This window comes from Protopterus annectens, chromosome 7.part0, assembly GCF_019279795.1.
Source record: "Protopterus annectens isolate FY-2018-M chromosome 7.part0, PAN1.0, whole genome shotgun sequence".
Taxonomy (NCBI): domain Eukaryota; kingdom Metazoa; phylum Chordata; order Ceratodontiformes; family Protopteridae; genus Protopterus; species Protopterus annectens.
In genome coordinates, this window is record NC_056739.1 from 1,315,531,106 (window position 1) to 1,315,558,605 (window position 27,500).

The 27,500-nt window shown below is 39.1% G+C and overlaps 1 protein-coding gene across 1 annotated transcript in view; it reads left to right on the forward strand.

Annotated features, from left to right (window-relative positions):
* ADAMTS9 (ADAM metallopeptidase with thrombospondin type 1 motif 9) overlaps positions 1–27,500 on the forward strand; it is a 1,232,634-nt gene that overhangs the window by 147,532 nt on the left and 1,057,602 nt on the right. Inside the window, exon 3 of the mRNA XM_044077927.1 lies at positions 10,631–10,787. Coding sequence (XP_043933862.1) covers positions 10,631–10,787 — 157 coding nt within the window. The remainder of the gene's footprint in view (positions 1–10,630; positions 10,788–27,500) is intronic.

A 27,500-nucleotide genomic window follows, 5' to 3' on the forward strand; every position in this document is an offset into this window, starting at 1 on the left:
AAGAGGGAAAAGTAAGGTGATTAAAGCAGACAGAGTTAATAGCAGGAGTGGAGGGAGGCAGAGATGTGATGAAGCAGTTTGAGTTATCAGTCTGTAAAATGTTATCAGTTTGTGGAATGTTTTGCATTTCACCTGGGCTCAGCCTGAAATTGATCAATATTGATCAGTGCACTACCCCTGTAAATTAATAACTAAACAAATAAATTATTTTATTTTTATCTATCCATCCATACTCAACCCCTTTTTCCCATTTTGCACATGGAGTTGGGGTATCACTTTCAACAGTGACAATCATCTGAAACCAACATTTACACCACTAGGTGGCTTTATTTATCATTTCTGTAATGCAGATGAGGAGTAGTCTATGAATACTTTTCAAGCATGACCCAATCCACAAGGGCCTGTCTATCTACCTTTGGACAATTTTCAGTAGTCATCCAATGAAAGTGGATGCCTTTCAAAAGTAGGATGAAACTCTAACACTCAAAAAATACCCACAAAGACATGAGAAGAACCTGCAGCCTTCACAAAGACAGTAGGCAGAGATGGGGAATGAACCTTGGATCCAGAAGTTGTGAGACAGAGGTCTTACTCCTCACCTACCATGTTACCCTTCATTCACAGAGAATAACACTCACTTTTGTTTACCTGTATAATGAACAATAAGGCATGCGGTAACAGATACACACTGAGCATGCACAGTTGTGCAATGTAGTGCCCCTTTTTGTATAAAAAGCACACACTTTACCTAAGGGAATACTGATAGTGTAAACAAAGGGAGCTCTGTGCAGACTTTATGTTAGTAACTTACTACAAACTATGTTAAGCTCTAATACAAGCCATGGCAACAGCACTGTTCATCTCTTTCTATAGATAGCTCATAATGCAGCATGAGATATACTGAACGTGCACAGTGGATAAAACTGCACCATTTGTTACACTGCTAGAATGCATTCAAGCACATAGGGTCACCATGGAGCAGAATGTATAGCATCTCTTGCAAAAGAAGCTAAAAAGCTTGTGAACCATAGCACCTTGCAGGAAAAACAAAACATTCAGTTCAGAGTCCTGCCTCATTGTAGCCTTCTGTTGGTCTGTACTACTCTCCAAATGACCTGTGATTAATGGCAGTGGTTAGTAGATAGTATTCATGGTTCTGCAGTACATGCATATGATGGCCTTATGTTTGTGGGTGTGTGTGTATAAGTGGATGAGGGTGCATGCGATTGTGCATGTGTGAGTGTTATGATTTAGGTTAGGATGTTGCTGTGTTTGATGCAAGCTATGCTTCCATTACAACAAAGGAGACTCCCTGCTTCTACTGTATCTTTCTAAATGTGAGGTATCATTTTCTGTACATTGTACTGGTGCACAGTAGAAATGCATCGGGTCTGCATTATCTCTTATTTCTTTGTTGTATTAATCACTTGTATATGTACTTCTCTCTACCTGTCTGCATGAACAGTGCAGTGTCTCACTGATAAGATAGTTTTTCAGGTTTTGAGGTCCGCTCTATAGATATTGTTCTATAGTTAATGTCTTTGAATTGTATTTTCTCCCAGTGTAGTTTTTTTCAGCATAGTCCATTTTGTCCCACCTCCTAAAATCCCATGTTGTCAGTGGAATAGGCCATTTTCCACCCTATTTATTTACACTTAACTCAGAGTCAAGAGCTGTTTTTCCTTGTATTTCACTGTGCATGGAACATATGAGGTATGCATTGTGCTGCAAAAAAATTGCAGCTATACAGGAAAACAAATGTCTTAATATATTTAATACCACAGTCTTGCTTAGGTGAAATATATGTCAGATCATCAGAGTTCTGGTTCTGTGATATATCTTTCTATCAGACAGTATCAGTGCATGCGCACAAATATAAGTGCATACACATCCCCCCCACACACACACACACACACATGTACACACACACACACACACACACACACACACACACACACACCGATATTTATATCTATCTATCTGTGATCCATTAAAAGTATTCTTGTATGTGTGTTTGAATTGATAATATTGCTGACAGATGTTATTTAAAACTCAAGAGACTTGTTGCAATAAGGAATATAACAACTCATTCAGCAAGTATAAATTGGAAGGTGTTTTATGGTGATCTGCACTTACTGTGGTTTCAAATCAGTCTGTGTGTGTCCAGTTATGTTCATGTAACTGTATTATCTTTATGCTTATCTGTCAGAACTTTTTCACAGTCTGTGACCTTCGCTCACTCAGAAAGGTTTTTCAGCCAGATTTGCTTTGGAACTTCTAAACCTAAATCCCCATACAGTTCTTAACATACTTTAAATCATTGCCAGTGGGTACCATTTGGACAGGAGCACTTTTAAAACTTGCTCATTTATCTATCTATCTATCTATCTATCTATCTATCTATCTATCTATCTATCTATCTATCTATCTATCTATCTACCTATCTATTAATCTAAGAGAAAATAAAAACTTCCACAGCATTGGTACCCTGTAGAAAAAATACAGTAATTTGCAGATTTTCTACTTGGTGCTACCCACAAGATACACAGCAAATCAGGAATTATTTTATAGCTCATGGGTGGAACCAAACTGAACATCTGGAAATTTTGAACTGTGACCCAATGGTCTGGATAGCAGCATGAAAGATTTTGTCTTTTTTTTTTTGTTTTATATCACACACACACACACACACACACACACACACACACACACACACACACACACACACACATACACACACATACACTCACACAGCAGTTGGCTCAGGTGTAAATTCATAGATTCACACATTGGTACTAGGCTAATAACCCAGTGGGCCTTTCTAAGCCTAGCCAAGTTTTCCTGAAAGAATAATAATGTCCTGTATCTGAACAGGACATTGAGAACCAGGCATTTATAAGCTACCTATGTCCATAAAGGACATGAGTATCAGGCCCAATGTAAATTTCCCATCCAATGGTCTAGGTTGCACTTAAACTGAGTAATAGATGAACTCAGCCTCACATGGATGGAAATTCTTTTCCATAGTGGGGGCAGTATCTGGGATACATATCTGTCCCTCCAGCATTTTCTATTTAAGTAACGGACAAAATTCAGGTCGCTAGTCATTGAATTTCAGGTACTCTTTGACTTACAAATATGTAGGAGATTCATAAGCGTGGTGTTTCTGGATGCCTTGTAGGCCATATGACATGCATTTGTATGAAAGGAAGTTGGAATCTATAGAATATCACTTCTTTTGCCTAACATTCTTGTCTGTTCCTCATAAAATTTGTGGTTTTATGGAAAATTGTTGGGGATTGCAATAACTAAGTAATAAACATTTGAGTTTGACTTCATATCTTTTGGAATATGCATGCTAGCTCAAAACCTAATATTCTAGCCATATTCTAAATATATAAGAGCGGTATTTAAAATTTCACCCCATTATTTCTGGCTTTGTCCATTATTTTAGCACTAAGATGATGCGAATACTCGTACTGTGGTTGACTACTGTGGGGTTTTATACTGTGGCCATTATTATTATTTTCATTACAGTTAGACTTCTGTACTGCAGTGGTGGTGCTGCAGTAGCATTGTCGCCTCACAGTAAGACGTTATCCTGTTCGATTCTCAGCTAGAGCGTCTTCTGTGTGGAGACATGCGTAAATGGGCGTACCTTCGTTGAAGGTTGTGTGTCAGGGCCGGCAACTCGGCACATAAAAATCTACTGCCAATCATTAGCAGACTGGAGTTCTGCTGTGGTGACCCCTAACCAGGAAAAGCCGAAAGACACATTACAGTTAGACTTCTGAGGTACACACAGTCAAAAACGTGGCTACCATTGCTGGATATGAGATCAGTCTGGTGTAAATGTGATTTACCCTGTTAAAGTTTAATGACAGTTAATGAGTCATCTGTCTGGCTTGGGATGAGTAATGCCATCTATTGTATTGTACTGTACTTTGTTAAAGTCAGTGTAAAATAATCACTGCTGTAACTTATGCACATATGTATGCATGTCTGGGAGGAATGCTGTGGTGTACCTAAGAGGATCAAGTTGAGCATAATTTATTTCAGTTTCTATTAGTCAAACTTCAGTATACAAGAGCCTATCCTTGAGGATCTTTGTAGAATGTGTATGAAAGCAGCTGATCACTTGCACAGTGACACACCAAGCAGTGTGGTGAAGTGAGTAGCATTGCCATGTCATAGTGCTTGTTTTTTTTGGTTGAGATCCTGGCTGAAATTCCATCTGGGAAGATATTGCATGTCCTCCTTGATTCTGAGTGGGATTTAGCTAGTTGCTCTGGTTTCCTTTAACTTCCGAAAGACCTGTTGAAGGAAAATTGGCATTACACCAATTTACCTGGAGGTAACTGTTTAGGGTTACACAGTGGTGCAGTAAGTAACATTGCCTCCACACAGAAAGAAGTTCTCTGGTACAATTTTTGGTGGGTTGCCTTGTGTGCAGTTTGTGTAGCCTTCCTGTCATCATGTGCATTTTCTCCAGGTATTCAGGTTTGCTCCTGCATCCCAAAGGCAGGTGACAGCTGGATTCATTTGTATGTGTTTGAAAAATATCATCAACAATTTTATCTGTGGACACACACAATATTAGAGACAGAAACATACCTCTTCTGGGTTGCAAGCAATTGTCTTTCAAAAATACAACACACAATTCATCATAGAATATGTGGAACACCAGAGCATTTGCGGCCTGCATTTCCAAACACCCCACCTTATAAGGAGATTTTGACTCTGTCCTAATAAAGAGACCTCATCCTGATTCTATTACCCGGTATTCACCTAGTTAAAAGTTGGCCATGTTCAGAAATATACAAAATCCCTATAGCTTGTGTGGGGGCTATAGACAGTGCTGTCATTTTTCCCCTTTTACCACAGTGCAAACTCAGATGTGTACAGAAAATTGATATTGCTTGTGTTCAGGTAGGGGAGAGTGTGTTTATTATTTTTTTTAACTTTTCTCACAATCAGACTTTAGAGGTTTGCATAGATGATTGCAAAGGCAAACACTAGGCATTCTATAGCTATGTCAAGAATCTAAATGGCAATGCTCAGATCTGCTCTGAGCTACAACAGAATGGCATTAAATATAGTGATCCCAAGGATATTGTCGATATCCTGGATGATCGATTCAGCACCAACATCACCCCTCTCTCACCCCCTAAAGGGCCCATCTCAATACCAAAAGATTGCCAAATTCCAGTAATAACGGCCAGACAGGTAAAAACCGCACTCTCCAAAGCTAAGAATGCAGCATCCATGGGACCAGATGACATCCTGGGCTGTGTACTACATGAACTACAAAATGAATTGGCACTTCACCTGTGTCATGTTTAATTATAGCCTCACCTCAGGCTTCGTGCCCACTGAGTGGTGCACAGCTACAGTTTTCCCACTCCAGAAGGGGGGATCCACCTTGGATCCTGGGAACTACTGTCTGAAGAGCCTGATCTACAAGGCCATGGAACGTATTATCATGGAACTTATAAACAAAGACATTGGTAACCTTCAAACACTGGACCCCACCCAGTTTGGGTTTGTGAAGGGCCGATCTTGTCTCCTGAACCTGATTGACTACTTCAAACCAGTCTCCAGAGCTGTAGACAAAGGTAAGGCATCCACACAGCCTATCTGGACCTTGCCAAGGCATTCAACACCATCCCCCACTCTAGAATCATAGATAAACTTACTAAGCTGGGCATTAATCCCTTCATCACTTGATGGCTTGCCAACTGGCTTACTGACAGAACTCACACTGTAAAAGTAGCCAACTCCAAATCCAGCTCCAGACAAGTGACAAGTGGAGTACCTCAGAGTTCAGTCCTGGGACCTCTCTTGCTTGGCATCCACTTGTCTGATGTACAGGCCAACACTAAGGGACTATGGCTAACAAAATTTGCAGATGACTGCAAACTAGGAGCCATTATTGAATCCCCAAATGACGTGGATATTCTACAAAAGGGCCTTACAGAAACAGATGCTTGGTGCCAGAGCCATGGGTTCAAGCTCAATGCCAAGAAATGTATAGTTATCTCCTTTGGGAAAAAACATGTACCCTTGAATTACCACATAGGTGGCAGTACACTAAACACCAAAAGTGTGATAAGAGACTTAGGGACACAGGTAGACAGTGGTCTCATCTTTGATAACCACATTGCCACAACTGTCAGGAAATACTTCTATGTGGCACACCTCATCACTAAGGGCTTTTCATCCAGAAAAAAGGAGATCATTGTCCCACTGTACTCATCCCTCATTAGACCCATTATAAAATACAATGCCCCATTTGGTATGTACCTCTCAAGACATCTGCAACTATTGGAAAGGCCACAGAAATACCTCACTAAAAGAATCACAGGCCTAAAGCAGATGCCCTATGCTGACCATCTAAAAAAACTCCAGCTTTACTCTGTCGCATATCGTCTACTCAGAGGCGATCTCTGCTTAACATACAGGGCCATGTCAAACCCAGCGCTGTTGAACATGCTACACTTAAAGAAATCCCAATCCCTCAGAGCCACATGCTCCAGGGATCTTAATCTTGTCATCACAATGAACAAAACATGTTGGAGGGATAGGTTCCTGACCCAGAGACTCCTCAGACTGTGGAATAGACTGCCCATACATGTCAAGCAGAGCACCTCTTTGGCCCTCTTCAAGAGGAACCTTTATGACTGGATGAGAGATAGGAAATTCACCCCGGGGATCACGTCAGTCACCCTGCTAGACAGCGGTACAGGGAAGTAAATATTGTGGGAAGAAATAGCCAGGGAATTGCTATGGCTAGGCTTGTATAGGCCCTAGGGCAGATAGCCTAGTACCAACCTATGAACCTATATAGTTTTCTAGGCGCAGTACACTGTCCAAGAGCAACAGGTTGGAATACTTTAGTGGGATTATTTTTTTTACTTGCTTCATAATCAAATGTCAGCCAGTTACTGGTGGATATTTTTTGTTGGGTATGGATAAGGAGTTATGCTGAATGCATACATCTGACATTAACAAACAGAAATATACTCCTGCAGCATTTTCTTTTACTCTGACATCAGCGGTGTACATAGAATGTGGTTGCTTTTTGGGGATAGGGTATTGTTGCATGTTATGCATATATGATAGCAGTAAATCAAAGTATATGACTTGTAGCCTTTCATCCTAAAGTAACACCAGAGGGTACGCAGACAGTAACTAGCTTTTTTTTTGGGGGGGGGAGCAGTTAGTAAACACGTACTATAGACAAATATTATTTATATATCCTCACATGCATTTTTTTCTTATGTTGTCTGCTTTGAACATTAAAAATAGCACACAACTTATTTCTTGCTTGGAAGAAAACAAATAATAAGATTGAATTTCTTCCCTTAGTCATGATTTTTGTTAAGATAATAATTATATCAATAGTTTGGAAAGAAGCTCAAGAATGTGCCTCGTTTAATCTTGAACCCCATAGCTTCAACACAACCCCCCAGATTCAGTGCTTAATTCAGTTATTTCCTGTACAATATTATAGACTAATCTTAGCCAGTTAAGGTGAGTTCAGATGATGCGGGGGAAGGCTGAAAAAGAGTAAGTGAAGGTGTATTTCCTTAGTTTGTTCAGGCAATCGTTTAATGTTAAAAATAGTTGAACTCCATAAATTAAAAACACCATCCTCTATATTCATGAAAGAATCCCCCAAATGGTCTTTACAAAAGTTCACAGTTTCAGGTTTGTGTGCTTTCACAATTATAGTAGGCAGTTGTTAGACTGCATGGGATAAAATTTGCACTTTTAAGAGAGGTAAAAAAACTTTTGCATGAGATAAAAAGTTTAAAAAAAATAGCAAAATCTGACTTTGACTGGCAGACATGAACAACATCCAATTGCAGGCAGCCAGTTCAAGTTTTTAAAGCAATGACGAAAAATGGGGGACTTAACTTTAATTCCCACTGCAGGAGGAAAATAGCAGTTCCTTGTTGGCAGGCCAACCATGTATCACATTCATTGCATTTCATTTAGTTAGAAAACACCCTAGTTCCTCGTTTGAGTTAGAGTACACAGGCACCCATTGGCTGTAAAAAGGAATTTCTATGACCAATGGCAATCAGATTATATGAATTTCAATCAATGACAATTGTATTTTCTCATCCTGATGTTCCTCAGCACTGTTATTCAAATGCAAATAATCTTGAAACATTTTTTGATATTGTGTATTAACATGAGAATCTTGAGTTGAATGTCTTACAGCGTTCGTCTGCCATTGTACTTATTTATTCTATTAAATGAACATATTTAGAACTAAAACAGGAAGCTCAGCTTTACTTTACATGGCTGTTCTTCAAAGAGTTATATAGATTTGGGCTTGGATTTGAACTTATTCTATTTTATATGTGCAGTTTTGACTTTCCCACTTGAGAAGGTTTTTAGGCTAGTTAATACAACCGGGTGTACAATAATGTTTTATAAGCTTTATGTTAAAAAGGCTGTGGAAAAGACCTTTAGATTTCACCTTAAGGCATCTAGAACCTTGTGACCTCTTTGGTCCCATATTCTTTGTTTCATTCATTTATTTCCTTCACAGTTCTGTTTGTAGTTCTGCCAGATAGCCTGTCTTGACAGATGCAGGGAGAAGGTGAAGACTACTAAATAGGATTAGAAAAAATAAAAGATTCTGGATGGTGTGGGAAACTGAGGGGTCTCTGTGTTTGCAGTAGTTAGGGAAAGGAACACTGGAGCTTAGGGTGGGGTGCTATGAAGTCCTTCACATAGGGTTCTATTTATCCTAAGGATGGCCCTGCTTTTAATATAAGCCAGTAAACTACTTAACTTCCCAACTGTCAAACTGCAGTCTCTCTGTCTTCTCCTTTTTCTTTCCTTCAACTTAATTTCTTTTACTGTTATGTATACATTTCTTTGGTAACATTTACCCTTAAGGTTACACTAATTCAGAACCCCACTTCAGATTGCAATATGACCAGCTATCTCTGTGGGTGATCACCCAACTTCTGAAAGATTTACATGCAATTCCTTGTCAGCTGGGGGAAGGAACAAAGAGCTCCTCTACAAGTGGTTGTGAAGAAATTTCTCGATCATCAGTTGCTCTTAAGAAAAAACAACGAAAAACAACATTGTATGTAATATTGAATCCATAGGAGGTCATCACCATGTGATTGTGTGATTTTTTTTAAGAGACTGTTGGCAGTGATTCACTTCTTTTGGGAAATTTATCCCTCCTTTGAGTTGGTGCAACCATAACGTTTGTATGTATAAGTTCAGTGGTGTGAAAGCTTGCCCCCACACTGTTAGGTTTAGGTGATGTGAGGCTTGTCCCCCTACAAAATATAATTATGGTTATTTTTTTCTGTGTTGCAGGCATCACTTTTCAGTGTTTTGGATTGACAGCATTATGGAACCAGAACAAAGTCACCCTTTGATGATAGAAATATCTGAAACATTTCTGTACTAATATGTACAGCTGCTGGTAGATGCATAGAATGGGAAATACTATACACATTACAATTGCTCATTTAACACATGTATTATTTTTCTACTAGTACTGTCTCAAACTTGTGCTCAGTTTTCAGTCCCAGGAGTCCATGGGCTCATACTCATGGTGATGACATTATCATTTTTGTTTATTGATCCACAGGTAGGAAATTGGCTTCAAGGGTCTAATGTATTTTGGACAAGTTTGCTTCTGTCTTAGAAAAAAGCGTATGATGAGATGTATAAAAGTGATTAAGGAGTAACCAAAATTAGTTGTTGTTGTTGTTGTCTTTCAGCTTTTCCCGGTTAGGGGTCGCCACTGCAGAACTCCGGTCCGCTAATGATTGGCAGTAGATTTTCATGAATGCCAAGGTGCCAGCTTGACGTTCAACTTTCAACAAAGGCAAGCCTATTTATGCATGTCTTTCAAACAGCCACCCAACCGCGGGGAGGACATGCAGACTCCACACAGAAGGCACTCCCCGCACTCCAACCAAGAAATGAAAGGGAGAACCTCTTACTGTGAGGCATCAAAATTAGTAATTCCCCAATATATATAAAAAATGGAAGCACACTTGTTAGGAAATGTAGACACTAAAACTCATATTTGTCAACTCAGTTTAGCTATTAAAATATTACTACAGAATTAATGAATATTTTAGGTTACTATTCCTATGCAGACAATTACTACTCTCACTATACATTTTTTGTCTAAGGAAACATAATGTTTCCTTGTTGTATATTTGTGATGATGGATCATGCACAGTCAATTCTTTTAGTTGTTCTACTGTAACAGTTTTCTGCACTTCATAGTGATAGCGTGATCCTTCAGCAGGAAACAATGCCAATTTATTATTAATAATAGCAATAATAATTGTTGCTGCTGTTTAGGCTGTATCACTAAATCATAGAATATATCCATAATAAACTGATACTATCAGAGGACTAATGTTTATAGCCTGAAGGGAACATTTTGTTATCAAATGATATATTAATATGACTGCTCTGAATATTACGTTTCTGCAATTGTTCTTGTTTTCTGTATGATATTAAATTAGACTGAGTTCTAATACATTTGCTATATATGTGCATGTTTTATGCAAGCATGCATGCATTGTTGCAATATATGTTGATTCATAGTAATCTGATGTTTCCTGTTTAGCATGGTACATTTAGGTCCCACGATGGAGATTATTTTGTGGAACCACTTTCAAACCTCCATAGGGGAGACTTTGAAGAAGGCAATAACCAGCACATTGTCTACAGACCTCATACTTCTAAAAAATTAACAAGGGACATTCATTCATGTGCGACTTCAGGTATGATACGCTAAATTCAACCATACTTGCATTTGTTATATATAGAGAAAGAGAGTGTATGGGGATGAAATAATGTTTTTGCTCATAATTAGACATGTGTGCTCTCTTGAGAATCTTGTCTGTACTTGATTTTATATTTTAAGTTTTGCAGAATTCTGGTCATTCTATAAACATTCATGATTTTATGACAATAAATAATATAAAACTACAAAGAGTTTCTGTTTTTCATTCATACTGTAACGGTGTCAGTGTAATGAAAATGAAGACGATATTATTGTTTGTTCTAAAGCTGAGTGCTGAAACATTTAATATCTGTTTGCTTTGTTAGGGAATTAACTTATTTATTTATCTAATATTTATAGACAGAATAGTGCATTTGTCATTTTAGTGCAGACTAGAGGATGTGTAAGACAAGCTCCAAAAGTATAACAATTTAACAGTAATAATTATAATTGAATTAAAAAAACATGGAATCTGGTATTGGAATCATGCAGATTTTGTAAAGTAATATGTGTAGATGTTAATCTGAAATCACTGCAATGTGGTGAATGCCATTTTTCCAATATACAGCAACTTCAGAGAAATGACATTAAGCAAGATGGGTGTCAGCGAGTATTACATTCTGTGAGTCATCTGTTTTGAGTGGAGTCTGCCTAGAACAGGATCTAGCACATGGGGTGCCACAAACACCTGCTTAGAGCCCTGGGCTGGGGTCTGGGGTAGCCATCAGTGGTATCAATCACTGTCATACTTCTCAAACTCTTAGGGCAAAAAATGTGGATGAAGACTGACATAACTGGGGGACAAAAGGCTAAAAAAATAGGAACACATTTTAAATATTGCTCTTATAAACTTAGAAATTTGCTAGAATAACAGGATTTGTGTTAGCATGCATTTTCTTATGGATATGACGTCTGAAACTCAAATGTATATTATTATCTGATGACTTTAATCCTTAGAGCATCCCACTGATTTGTCAAAAAATTAAATTTTTATGAGGAACAGACAAAAATATGAGGCAAAAATCTGGAGATTCTGTGAAAATCTGTACAGTTGAGAGGTGTCATGCCTGATCTGCTTTGAGTCAATCAAGCACATACTATAGTTTGGAGTACAGATACCATCCAGCATTATTCTGCTAAAAAAAACAAAAACTTGTCCCAAAATTCATATAAGAGCTTTTCTTTGTTGACGTCTCTGTCCATTTGTTTACTAAATAGCGCACTATGCCTTCCTGATCTCCACAAGTGCTGTCACATGCTGACTTTCTAGTTGATGACAAGGCATCTGTGCACCTTGAGCCGCAACCCTTCAGTTTATGTTGACACTTAAGTTTCATTGCTCTCTTTGTAAAATGTCTAGCATGATATCCCTTATTCCATTGGTTTTCTAGGGCAGAATAGGTCGAGGGACACTAGAATTTGATAGACTGTATCATGCCAGTATACACCTCAAGCAGGTTATATTCTTTACATGTACCTCTCTCAGTCTCCAGAGGAGAGAATCAGGGACAAATGACCTTAAAATTAGGGACAATCAGGGAAATCTAATTAACATAAGATATACATATTTAAATAAGCATATTAATGGACATGCCCACACATGTTCAATTACACAAAGATAGGGCATCATTTTAGAGCATTTTTTTTCAGATTATACAAATACTCAAACACCTAGAAACCTACATGCTCAAAATATGTGATCATACATATTTTCAGATAACTGTATAAAATGTGAATAATGTATGCCAGGCAACAGGAAATACCCCCACACTCACATGCAAACACAAATGGCAGAGGAAGAGAGAGAGAGAGAGAGAGAGAGAGAGAAGAAAATAAAGGCAGTTAACTTCTTTGTCTTCAGTGTTGGAGGAATCCTTAAAAATGGAATGTCACTGAAATAAATCTGAGTATGTTTAGACCAGAGGTACTATCTACAGGAGCAAGGGGCAGATAAGGCAAGTAAGGCAGAAAATAAATGGTGAGAGTTAAAATATCTAACATAGACAGAGTCTATATTTCTTTTAATGCTCTAGCAGCAATAGAATATATATTAATGATTAAACTTATTAGCTGAGTGACTCAGCAGCAATCCTATACAGTTCATAATTAAATGCCTTTAAAATATATTGTTATCAAATGAATTAGCTGCAACTATTAACAAAATGTTAACTACACATTAAAAATGAAAAATTTTAACACATAAAACGGATGATACTTTTTCTGCTGTTCTAGACAAAACAAGTGTATTATTGATTCAGAGACTTTATGGCTAACTAGTGTTCATGTTACCTACCTTTCATATAAGGTAAATTTTAAAATAAAATTCAATCCACGGCACAACCATGAGTCCTTTTCCTTATTGAAGTAGAACTGCATTAGCAGCCTCAGACCTCCAGCGAATAATTGCTGCAGTAATTCTTTGGACTGTAACCCATGTTTCCTCCAAAGATCGATAATGGGAGTGGCACTCTGAGCTCCAAAATCAGAGTTTAGTCACCATGGTCAGCAGTACAAAACTGCTTTACAGCTCTCTTCAACTTTTGGCATAGTAGCCATGTTCAAGGCTTGATCTTATTGCCTTCCATTGAGTATGTAGTCTTCCTCCAAAAACAAAGATGCAATACATACAGTATAGTGGCAGTCAACATTTCTAGCCATAGGAATTTTATACTACTTTTTCAGATTATTTTGATTCACTCAGTTAATACTTGGTTGTATTTATGTTAATACTGACTAGTTTAGCCAGTAATTGTTTGCATTGTTAAAATCCTGACAACAGTTTGTATTTTCAGTGATTTTTTTACATTTTAGTCAAGAATCCTCATATTCTACAGTAGACCTAGATTGTGTACAAGAGATTCTTATTGTAATGTATTTAGTGCCACTGATGTTAATTCTAGTTTAAGCCACTTGTATTTCTGAAGTATTTTCTTCACTTCTGGCTTAAGAATGAATCACAACCACCTCTTCTCTCAGATCTGCAATAATGAAAGATCTACCTTAGGATGCATGATATGTATTTTGGATCTTTAAACCATCCTTTTTTAGTGTTACAAGTATCGGTGCCATCCTGGCAGTTAGTGAAACTATAAATATATATATATATATATATATATATATATATATATATATATATATATATATATATATCCTGTATATTTTTTTCATTTCTTTTTGTACTCGAATTTGAAGATATCCAAAAAACAGTACTTGTACTCCTAGTTAAAACAAGGTGTAGCTCATCAGTGTGACTGTTGCCGCATATCACCCAAGGCAGAGACTTGGAGTGAATCCCTTTATGTATACCTTCTTCTCCTTATGACTGAAGGCCACGCATTAATCATTATAATTAGGTCCAATATGAAGTGATGGAGGATTTTGTTAAGCAGATGTCTTAGTCTATGTTTTTTGCTAGAATGTACAATAATAATAATATATGCATTTTTCGGTGAATGTTACTATCATAATCATCCATAAAATAACTTTAGATTGTGCTCCTTTGCTCAGTGGTATCAAAGCATCTTTATCTTCAATTTAATGAAAAATTATTTTAATGCAATTTTTGTGTCATAACATTACATGATAAAATATCACTTTTACAAAATGAATATTTACGTCTTGCCTTAAGTCAGCAAAACATTGCATTTTTATGTTTTTGATAGTTTGAATATTTGTTAATCAGAAGCCAACTGATAGCTGCAATTTTGTTGTAAATTGATTGTTCTCACATAGTGATTACTGATGGCTATTCTAACCTGAATTTAACTTAGCTATGAATGTCACTAGACTTGCATTGCTTCAGTATGTTATGAGATTTGCAGGGTAAGACAGATAAATATTCAGCATGCCAAATGAGAGAGCAGCAATATAGACAAAGGGTTGTGAGCAGTGTTAGTTGGGAGGGTGGTCTAATGGTTAAGGTGTTTGCCTTACAAACACAAGCTGCAGGGTTTGAGTCTCACAAGGGATAATTGGCTAGGCTTAAAATGGCTCGCAAGGGCAGTTAGCTTAGTACTAACCTATGATATTTCAAAAGTGTGAACATCACTCTGCATCCATCAAAATGTTTTCTGCTACAAAATTTAAAGGGACAGAAATATCATATCTTCTTAGAAGTTATTCTAGTTATGCCTCTCTAACAACATACTTATAACATGATTCACATATATGACAGGTTTGTTGACCTAAAAAATGACAAATGTGTAAGTTTGTTCTGAACTGAATGTCAGAAAAGAAGACTTCAAGAAGCCAAATAAGCTTATTGATATTACCGAGGAATATAGGTCCATTTTTGGAAGTTTCAAATTATTTAATAAACTTCTCAGAAAAGCTTTTCTTGATATACATATATTGCCAAATAAAATGATGTTTCAAAATAATAAATACATTAAATGATTTCTCTAGAGAAGAATATCTCAGAAATTCAGAAAGAACCCTACTGCTCATTCTTAAGGGCTGCTTTAAAAAGTCTGTTTCCACTAAGTGGTACTAGTATATTCAGTGAGACAAATTGGACTCAAGGAGGATAACACTCATTATCAGCTAATTTGTATGTTTCTGGATAATTGTTAGCTACCAAAAGTGCAAACCAGCACTTTCTTGCTGTAGTTAACTGTGGCGGACAGTGCATCATGTTAGTACTGGTACCCCCCAGTAAGTCTCCCACAGACTGACAGACATGCACACACATGCATACATATGCCATACAGGTCCCTTTGTTTTCAGAACATCCCAGTTGTCTCCATTTTATCTGCCCTGGTAAATTGCAGCCAATTTCAGTCATTAATGCTAAAAATTAATGTTTCACGCATAGTAGTGCAAAAGCTGTTATACTAGTGACTTTTTAAGTTTGCAGGAGGAATAACTAAAATCCATACCTGATTGCTTGTATTTATCCCAACATTAATTCTGGCTTTGTCTAGATTTGTTCCCATCCACCTCCCTCATAACTCATGAACTGTTGCAGCCAATGAATAATGCCCAAGATCCTCGTTATATGTAAATTTAGTGCCCCAAGGGTTTTTTTATCAGTTAGGGCATATCTGGCATCCTGCAGATATTGAAAAAAGGAACAAAGGGCATTGAAAAGTAGTTACATCCAGCAGAAAATCTGACTAATTAGCATACAATTTAAATATCAAATAACACAACTCTTTTTATTCCAACATAAATATTGGTTATTAATTAAATATATGTTTCAAAAAATAGAGAGTGACAAAATGATAGAAGAACAGAAGCACATTATCAAAGAGATAGTTTAATGAATTGTATTGCAAAATACTACCACACACGGTCATTTGTTTTGCTAATTAAAAGGGAAATGTAACATGTGCCCTCTTTCTTTAAACTATTCGTGCCACTAGCATGTTGGTCAAGTAGTATGTTTTATAATGGGGTCTATATTAAAAGACCAAAGACGTGTTTCATCGAACACCTCTTGGTCGACACATAAAGAGTGAAGGCACTAAAGTGCAAACTCTCAAAACAGCAATTTCTTTCACTGGGAAAGAAATTGCTTGGCCATCCCCATGTGTTTGCCCCTTTCCTCACAGTAGTGCAATCTCGGAGTTGGTATATTTAGTTAGGTGCGGAGTGGGGGGCACAGCCCCCACATGTTGTTATGTTTGAAAGTGTGTGTGTGTGTGTGTGTGTGTGTGTGTGTGTGTGTGTGTGTGTGTGTGTGTGTGTGTGTGTGTATGTGCTAGCGATTTCTTTCCCAGGGAAAGAAATTGCTGTTTTGAGCATTCGTGCTTTAGTGCATTCGCTCTTTATGTGTCGACCAAGAGGTGTTCCATGAAACACCTCTTCTTCTTTTAATATAGACCGTTTATAATGTACTAGACATTTTCAAAAATCACATGTGATGAGGGGGATTCAGAGAGGATGACCCTCATTATCAGCTAATTTACATCTCTGGATCATTGTTAACTATCTCAAGTGCAGATTAATACTTTCTTGTGTTTTTTATTTATTTATTTTTTTTTTTTTTGCATATGGTGAGGATCTTGGCCATAATTCAGTGGCTGAAACAGTTCATGAGTTATGTGAGGGATAAATCAAGCCTGAAAACTGGGACATACCTCCAAATATATGTACATCATGTGCAAGGTTAAATCACGCCTGAAAATATTAATATTGCTTCAAAAATGACAGTTGAGAGGACTGAGTTAGACCAGTGGGTTAATGCTAATGTGTCCTGTGGTAAGGGTACAGGGTTCAAAGCCTTTTGTCCCCTTTGTAGTTTACTTTATTTTGTAGTGTTATATGTTTTTAGATTACAACTCTTTTGTCAAGGGGTGGTGCAAAGGACTAATATCATAGGTGTGAGGGCACAGGATTGGAATCCTTTCCAGTTTCTTTAAAGCACATTATTTATAGTACCCCTGCTGTCTATTAGTTCCCTGCTCAACTTTTTAACTGCTTTTAAGTTATGCTGTATATAGAGTATCCCTAGAGTCTAGTATTCCTCCTGATACAAGTTGTGTAAGTAATCACTAAGAAATGAGATGAAAGGGTGTCCCATAGTGGCTAGTGTTCTACCCACATCTCCATCTTTCATAAGTACCATTAAGATAGGGTTAAGAGTTCTCCAAAGTCTAATGACCCCCTCCCCCAAACCATGTTTTTAGTGTTCTTCTTGGTGGCTACTGGTCACTTGACCATCAGGTTATTCCTTGGTTGCTAGTGATCTCCCCTTACCCATTTATTCAGCATTATTCTCCTGTGGCTAGTAGTCCCCTGATCGATTGCTGTAGGCTTTGCTCATTAGTCTAGGGATGTGTGGAAGAATGACAGCCAACCCAGCTCACACACACACACACACACACACACACACACACACACACGCATGCACGCACACACACACACACACACACACACACACACACACACACACACACACACACACACACACACACACCTTTACCACCCCCCTCATTAACTCCCCCAATGTGACCTCACAGGTAGACACAGACTCACACATCTATTGAAACATGCAGACCCTCACATACACAAAAACTCCCCTAACACTACCTGACCACTGAACTCCCCAGCAGCATTTACCTCTACAGCAATGTATGAAAACTACCTTTTTATTACTATGAGGATAAAAAAACAGCTGTGCTACTTTTTGCAGATGAGCAATTCTCTGAATCATTTCGCTGTGCAAATGCTTTACTGCAGGCAGTTCCATGGGAGGATGTGGCTAATTAGCATATGCCTCTCCCCCAGATTGTCTCATTAGCATTTGGCTTGGTCACAAAGACAACCCAACATGGTGCTGCATGTCTTGGTAGGACTGTCAATTTACTGTGACGTGTATACATCATGCATTCAAAAAAGTCCTCTATGTTGAGATTGAGCACTAATATTTTATTAGTGGTGCTGACAGTATTTGTAAGACCTCAAGGCACATATTTCTCATCAGAAATGTAGCCTTGTGCTGAAATGAAACCAAATAGAAGGTGTAAGATATGGTATCTCCCAAATACTGTACGTAGTATGGGAAGCATACATGAGTTTTTTTGATTACAGCTCAAAAAATTGACTGTGCATTTCTCAGAGTAAGTGCAGTATTACTAAATGTAGGTTAAGGATAATGCAGATTTTTTAAATAGCTTTTTAAGTATCTAAGATCCAAATATGCCCTAAGCTTGCTGGCTGTGAGCTTTCTCAGATCACTAAAGCATTCACCCAGTCATTTGTCTCAGTAACCTTTGCACTTATGTCTGTAAGCTCCATAATGTCTTTTTCTTTTTTTAAGTGATTATGCATCACCGATGCAATGCCTGTAAGTGTACAGACAATAAATGCAATGCATGGGTCAACACATATAGTTCTTTCACCAGGACACCATCTAGCACCATGAATTACATAAGCAAATTACTCTACTATACTGATCTGTGCATCTGACTCTGCCATAACTGCCGATGTAAATTTGATTAAGTTTGTCCTTGCATACTTTCAGACCTAGCACAGGTGATACATTTCTATTAGCTATAAGATTTGGCAGAAGATTTTTAAGGTGCCGAGGTGCCAGCCTGATGCCCAGCCTTCAACGATGGCATACCCATTCACACATGTCTTTCAAATGCCACTCGACCATGGGGAGGACATGCAGACTCCACACAGAAGGCGCTCTAGCTGAGAATCGAATGGGAGAACCTCTTGCTGTGAGGCGACAACGCTACCGCTGCACGACCGAGGGTGTTACAACAACAATAGCTCCAATAATGATAAGTTATGCCATGGTGCAGACATTCATTAGCTGTGACATTTCTTACAAGCATGTGCACTGGTCTGGTATCTTGCAGAGGCACATAATTGTTCCGGAATCAACACATGCCTCCATTTCCTTTCCTTTTTCTGTTTCTACATATTGTACAGCATCAGTCATGCATATATTGTACATAACTGATCTGCACAATTTTGCTACAAACGTGGCACTTTTTCATTTCCTCCTTTTTTTGCAACTCACATACCATCTGTGTTATTCTTCTGATCACATGTGCATGTTAGACTACACATCATATTTCCTAAACAAACTGCTTTTCAAATCTATGTTTTAATTATGCAGGCTAATACATGAACTGAGACTTCTTGCTGCTCCTCTGATGTGCAAGGTATGACCCCTGACCTTAACTGTCACCTTGATGACACAGTGGTGCAGCAGTAGCATTGTCACCTCATAGCAAGAGGTTCCCCAGTTTGATTCTCGGGTAGGGTGCCATCTGTGCAGAGTCTGCATGTCCTCCCTGTGTTCATGTGGGTTTCCTCAGGGTGCTTCAGTTTTCTCCCACATTTCAAAGACATGCATCTGGAGCATTTCCCCCTGGGCCTCCTCTGAAAAATTGGCTTTGTTCCAAGTCAGACTTTCCCAGTAAGCAAATGTTAAATAAATAAATAAACTGTTCCAAGGCCTGTTGGGAGGATGGCCTTATGGTTAAGGTGTTTGCCTTACAAACACAAGGTACAAGGTGTGAGTCTCACAAGGGATAATTGGCTAGGCTTAAAATGGCTCTCAAGGGCAGTTAGCCTAGTACTAATCTATGAACCTATGTCACAGGGGCATACTACATATTACATCATTCTGCCCATTAATTTTATTACACCATTAATCAATTATTTTGCTGATTTAGATAATGTATTTCAAAAGGAATGCACTCACCAATGTGTCACTGTTTCCTTAATTAGATTCTTGCTAGTAAGTGTAACTTGGGTATCAACTGTTGAAATACTACTTTTCATTTTCTTAAGTCAAAATGTACGTATCAAATAACGTGCTTACTTTTGGTGTGAGTTACTGCTAATATGTTGTAAAACACTAGGGTAGTATGTGTTTATTATCAGGCCTTGATGACTATCTACTGAAAATATCTTTACCACTATCTCTCTATCAGTAGCTTTCCTTTGCATTTTACTCTTCCTATCTATGATAGCATTGCTTGATACTTGGCCAGTCAAGAAATTGACAGACTCCGATTCGGTTGAAAAGCTGACTTCCTGTCTATTTTCCCTGCCTGTTTGCTGTTCAAAATCATTTTTTTCTCTCCAATCTCAGTTCTGCACAGATTTGCACATGAACACCACATCCTGGTTTTGTAGTATAATATATAACATTCGATCAGTGAAGTAGTCAGATTGTGACTCAGTAGAAATGCCAGTAAAAGAGTTATTACCAGTAACGTATCTTCAAACCATGGACACTGAATCAGTTAAGAAATCGTTTATGTTTTTGCAATATGAATAACAGCTGTGCCTAGGGTATTGAGTGAGGTATACAGCACCCAAGGTACTTCTTGTGGTCTGCCAAGAGACAGATATGTAACATCGCAAGACTGATACAGGACAGTGACATCAACTATGAATGTGATTGCTCTTCAGTTAATTGGTGCAGAGGCAGAGTGGTCAGTTGGTTGGTGACTGAGACATTGGAAGGCCTTAGGTTTCAAATTAAACTTCATTGTTATTGAATTCATTATACGAACACTAAGAAGGCAAGTGTTTCAGTTTACTTTCGCATTGGGGAATAGTGGTGCACTTAACATAGGGTGCAGCATGTCGTTATTTTTGGGAATGTTTAGGAATTAGACAGCTTATTTTGTTTTGGTAATTCAACATAGGCTTTCAAGGCAGAGTGCTCCCTCCCACTTTGAGTGATTGTGTGGTGCTGTTTGTTGTTGGTAAGGGGAGACTCAGCATACCTCTCAACAGTACAGATTTCCGCAGAGGGTCCAGAGTTCTGCTTCAACTGTTTGGACTGTTCCTCATAAGATCTGTTGATTTCTGGCTAATAATGGATGATTTAAGTCACTAAATGACGAAATAATAACATATATTTCAGTTTCAGACTTCACCTCCTTCGGATGATGCAGGCTGGCTCAAATCATTTTCTTTTAGCAGCTTTCTGAGTTTATAATAGCAACATTTGGAGTTTGTCCCTATTTTGGGCCTTTGTCTCCATTGTTTTGGGCTTTGTCTAGATTCCTTGTATTAAAAGGATGAGAGGTATGGGGGAGAGTGGTGAGTTCTCTGAGATGAATGTATGTGTTTCACGTGCTGCGAGACACCAGTGAGTAATGGTCATCCACCACACAGGTGCAGCAGTGAATGGTAACAAGGCTACCAGCATTTAGATTATGTATATATATTAAAAAAAAAAAAAAGGGGGGTGCGGGGGATAGCCAGAATGAGTGTAGAAATGGTTAGTGAACACAAGTGAATTGCAGTAATGTCGATGTAATTTTAGTTTTCAACTCTTCAGGGAATATTTGATCTGCCTACCATGGGGAGTTGTGAGGATAACATAATGGTTAAGGTGCTTGCCTTACAGCCACTGAGTGTGGGGCTTAATTTTCACAAGGAGCAATTGGTTAATTCTAAAATGGCTCACAAGGGTAGGTGCATGGGTTAAAGACACAATGTACAAGGTTTGATGCTTACAAGGGGTAATTGCATAAGTCTGGAATGGTTTATGGGGTGAGGGTGATTAACTCCAAGACCCCCTGTAAATATAAGCAGTCTTGCAGGCACAGATTCCTTCAAGGTGACATAATTTGTGGCTCCTTTTGGGGGTTGCTGTTGCATAGACACATGCTTGCTTTTTCTGGGGTGTCATTCTTCACTGGGTTAATCTGATTATCGAGGTCACTAGATTTAGTGTTATGCTCATGGTCAGACTTCAGATGCTGAGGAAAAATGCATGTTAACATCACTCAGATAAATCTAGCAGTGGCTTATGTTAAAAGTGCTAGATTTCAGTTTGTCCTTTGATTTGGGTCTTTGCCCCTCCACATATGTCTGTCAAGTTTGTCCAGAATTTGCATATTGAGAAGTAGGTTTTGGTGCCTCTGGCCCGACATTTTGCATTTTGGCTTGCATGTACAGGGTCCAGGACTGAGTTACTTGCCTGCTGCACTATTTTACAAACTGTTCTATATTACATACCTAAGCAAGAGGTTGGGAGCTAATGGGAGTTAGGAGTACGGATCGGGTCCAGCATGGAACGAATTGTGGTTTTGTTTGCATCACAGTACAGTAAGGTACTGTTTTAGTGGAGAAAAGCAGTCGATTTAAAATATTCTACATGCTGTATTGTGCTATTTATGGCAGGGACAGTAAATAAGAAGAGAAATGACAGAGAAGTTGAGCATTTATTAATAGAATCTCATTGTTGTCCTTTAAGATAACACCTTATATTATAAATGTATAGCATTTGCAGGAATTTATGCTGCATTCCTTACCAGTTCTTAGAACATCATAAATGTGTTATGATTAGTAGATTGCTGCAGTTTGGGGCTGAGCACTGGAAGGACAGCTCTATTAAAATAAAACAGCTAATTCCTGGCTCAGAGGTAAGTGCAGGTGAATGATAATGGTGAGATACTGGGACAGTGTTAGTTCAATGGTGGTGTAAATTTTGGGGCGAGAGGATTGTGGAACTGACACATTGACCCCAACTCCAAAATGGCAGGAGTTGTGGGTAGATGGATGGTTATAGGGGTTGACAATTCATAAGGAATGTGGAACCAGGCTAGGCTTGGGTAGTAAACCACTGACGATCATGTGGGGAGGGGTAATGTCAGTTGCGTAAGCGAATTGCAAGGCTATACTTGACAATTTTCTTCCGATCATTAGTGGTATATATGGAGTTCATTTAGTGGCAGCAATAGTTAAATACAGATATTGGTGGTTTATAATGACAGTAGTTTGAGTGCCCCTTTTATGGTAGAAAGTTGGCTACAGTGTCCCCAGATCAGTCAGCTAGCTTCATGTACACAGGCTAGGGGGTTGATTATTATCTTTATTTTATTGTGTTAACTGTGTTCATACAATGTGGGGGGGGGGGTTGGAAGCACTGCTGTTGCAGTTTGACTGACCAAATGTTCTTGGCAGTGAATCAGTTGTTACCATGGTAGTTGGGCATATGATTGGTAGATCCATAATGTGGTGGATGGAGATTGATATCTAGAAGCATTGCAATTTTCATGACAGCAAGGTGCTTAATTAGTTTTCTTTTGAAGATGGAGGTACAGAATTTCTGGAAGAGATGGCAAAGGACACATTTTGTACCAGCTGGTGGGCCTAAAGGATGCTGCTGTTGGAGGTTGTGGACATTGGCATGGAAAGCAGTGAGATTGCAGATGGAGGTATAGAATTTCTGGCAGAGATGGTGAAGGACACTGTTTGTATCAGCTGGTGGGCCTAAGGAAGTGCAAGGGACAGAAGACACTGCTGTTGGAGGTTCTGAACATTAGCCTGGAAAGCAGTGTGGTTGCAGTTAATGACATGATTCCAGGTGCTCATTGAGGAGAGTAAGTTTGTATGATTTAAGATTACTGTGGCTTCAGGGATGCTCAAATCAAATTAGGGGCATGGTACAGCATAGGTTCATAAGTTCATAGGTAGGTACTAGGCTATCGGCCCAAGGGCCTTCATAAGCCTAGCCAGCAAGGTTCCCTGGCTTATGCCACCCAAGAAAGTTATTTTCCTGTGCCACTGTCGAGCAGAGACACAGAAGTGATCCCCGGGGTGTATTTCCTATTTCCCATCCACTCATCAAGATTTTTCTTGAAGAGTGCTAATGCAGAACGTTGCTTGACATAGATGGGTAGCCTGTTCCAGAGTATGGGAAGTCTCTGGGACAGGAATCTATCCCTCCAGCATGTCCTGTTTATTGTGGTGACAAGGATTAGGTCCCTAGAGCGTGTAACTTAGAGGGATTGGGATTTCTTTAAGTGTAGTATGTCCACCAGCTCTGGGTTTGACATAGCTTTATAATGTTAGGCAGAGATCACCTCGGAGTAGGCAATATGCTACGGAATAAAGCTGGAGTTTTTTGAGATAGTCAGTGTAGGGCATTTGTTTGAGGCCAGTAATCCTCTTTGTGAGGTACTTCTGTGGCCTTTCCAGCTGCTGCAGATGTCTTGTGAAGTACATTCCAAAAGGGGCGTTGTACTCTATAATGGGTCTAATGAGTGTCGATTAGAGGGGAACAATGACATCTTTTTTGCTGGATGAGAACCCTTTTATGATGAGGTGTACCACGTAGAATGACTTCCTGACTACTGTGGCGGTGACTATCAAAGGAGAGACTACTATCCACCTGGGTTCCAACGTCTCTTATCACACATTCAGTGTTACGTAGATTGCTGCCTATGTGGTAGTTCATGGGTACAGAGTTTTTACCAAAGGGGATGACACTGCACGTTTTGGGATTGAGCTTGAGGCCATGGCTCTGACACCAGGCATCTGTCTCAATGAGGCCCTTCTGTAGGATGTCCACATCATTTGGGGACTTGACTATGGCTCCTAGTTTGCAATCATCTGTGAATCTGTGAACTTCATTAGCCAGAGGCCTTCTTTATTGGCCTGTACTTCAGAGAAGTAGATACCAAACAGGAGAGGTCCAAGGACTGAACCCTGTGGTACTCCACTTGCCACTGGTTTGGAGTCTGCAACTTTTACAGTGTGGGTTCTGTCAGTGAGCCAGTTGGCAACCCATCTTGTGACGTAGGGATTTATACCTAGTTTATTGAGTTTAGCTATAATTCCAGAATGGGGGATAGTGTCGAAAGCCTTGGCGAGGTCAAGATAGGCTGTGTGAACCACCGTACCCTCATCTACGGCTTTGGTTATTGCCTCAAAAAAGTCGATCAGGTTCAGGAGGCATGATCTGCCTTTCACAAACCCGAACTGGTTGGGATCCAGAGTTTGGAGGTTACCAATGTCTTTGTTTATGAGTTCCATGATGATACATTTCATGGCCTTGCAGACCAGGTTCGTCAAGCTAATAGGTCAATGGTTCCCAGGATCAGTGGTGGCTCCCCCTTTGTGGAGTGGGATAACTGTTGCTGTGCACCATTCAGTGGGCACAAAGCCTGATGCCAGGCTATTATTTATTATTATTAAACATGATGCTTAAGTGGGGAGCCAGTTTGTTCTGAAGTTCATCTAAAACACAGCCTGGGATGTTATCTGATCCCATGGATGCTGTGTTTTTGGCTTTAGAGAGTGCAACTTTTACCTGCGTAGTTGTGATTACAGGGACTGTGCATTCTTCCTGTATAGATATGAGCCCTTTAGGGGGTGAGGGTGGGGTAAAGTTAGCACTGAACCTATTTGCCAGGATGTTGGCAATATCAGATGATTCTGTAATTTTCATGCCGTTGTGCTGTAACTCAGAGCAGATCTGGGTGTTGCCATCGATATTCTTGACATAGCTATAGAATGCTTTGTGGCTGTCCTTAGAATTAGTGGCGATTTTGTTTTCATAGCTAGCTTTGGAGGATCTTATAAGGGATCTCAGCTTCTTACTGAGGCTGACCAGGGAGCTCCTCCACTCATGGGATTTTACTCTCTTTTGCAACAGTTTCTTCCTTCTGTTGTACAGTTTGTTTATGGCAGGGGACCACTAGATTGGCTTCCTTTTTTAGGAGCATAGCATCTTGGTTCTGTTTGGGATAGCACGATCCATGCATTCGTGTAAGTGCTTATAGAGTGCATTTGTGTAGGGTTCAGCAGTTGTAACTGTATTGTCCATCTGCATGGGTGTCATGAAGTTCACCACTTCTGTCTTAAGAAGCATGAAGTTGGTTTTGAACAATTTTTTTACCGTGGCTTCCTTAATGGGGAGGGGGGGGCTGGATGTGGATATCAAGGGTGATTAGCTTATGGTCGGATCGTAGCAGGTGTTTAGTTAGTAGTAAAGGGAATTTTGGGTTAGAACCTAGGTGGGATGGATTTAACAGCTGAGATTGGATTGGTTTTGGGATTGTCGGGTAACGAGGCTTCCGGTAATTTTAACATGGTAAGTATGCAGGTAGGCATGTCAGAACTGGGTGGAGTTTTGGGGTGCATTTACAGTTATCAATGCAGGTCATTGTGTTGGTGGTAGAGGGCCCATGATCTGATCTGGTGATGGAAGTTGTTATGGTTCATAGGGCATGGTAGCTATTGGTGATGTTACATACTAGGTTAGGGTTTAGAAGGAGTACCACAAGAACCATTTCTTTATGCATGAGGGAATTTGATAGGTAGGGTTGCTGGAAGCATTGTAGGTATGAGGGTGCTTTGGGTATATTCTGGGAAAAGGGTGCTTTGTTACATTGGTGATAAAGGGTTTAAGCAAGGCATGTTTTGGAGTTGTGCAGAAGACAGCCAGGTCCTATTTCTTTTAGTTGTGACTAGGGTTTAGCCAGGAGGGGCTTTAGCAGGTACTGATTTGGGGGGTGTTTAAGGTTATGCAGATGTTAGCTGTTTCTAGCAAGCAGCACCTTAATCAGGAGCATAGTATTGTGCTATCATGACTTTGGTGGGTTTCAGTGGTTTGATGGGTCAGCTTGGGTTGAGTGGGTAGAGTGACAGATGTTGAATACTGTAAGATGGGTTTTTTTTGACTGGCTGCAGATTTGAGTTCATGTGGTTATTGTTTCTGTGGCATTTGTTATGGCTATAGATTGTCATTCTGGAAAGGTTGAGGCATGGTTAGTGGCTTGAAGGGAGCAGACTAAAAGGGAATGTATTCTCTTGGAGTGGATGTTCTGGTGTGGTACAGGGGGGTCATGGATAATCCTTCTTTATTTAGTTTCATTAAGGTGTGTTTCTGTGCTGGTATGTCAAGGCATGGGGTTGATGATGGGGTTCTAATATACTTTACAGTATGAGTAGGTACACTGTCCTGATTAACATTACAAGGATGTTTATGCTGTGTTCAACAATACTATGTCCAGTTGTAATTAATACATTTTGGTAATCAAAGCTATGTTATGGAAGCTTTAATAAAGGTCATCAAATGTCATTCGGTGTGATGTGTTTATTGAAGGGGACCGGGACAATAAAAATGAACTTATCAGAATGATTGTCAGAAGTGCATTTGTAAGTTAGTCAGGGGACACAGACATTTCTGGAGAAGAGCACATGTCTAATTAGTATTATCCACTCCCTCAAACAGATGTGTTAGTATCTTGTTTCTCCAGCAAGACAGTACTCCATGCTACAGGGCCTGCGAGAAGGGAAAACAGAGTTTGAGACTAGCTTCTGAAGCAGAAAGGCTTATGTGATACAGATGCCTTCCTGGTTAAAGTTTCCACATCATATTAAGCCTTTTTGAATGGCAAGATAGGTGCTCTGAAGGTCAATGAAAGTTTGCTATAGTGGTAATGCATGATTTTATTTTTTGTTATTTTAATCTGAATTCAAAATTTTGATTGCT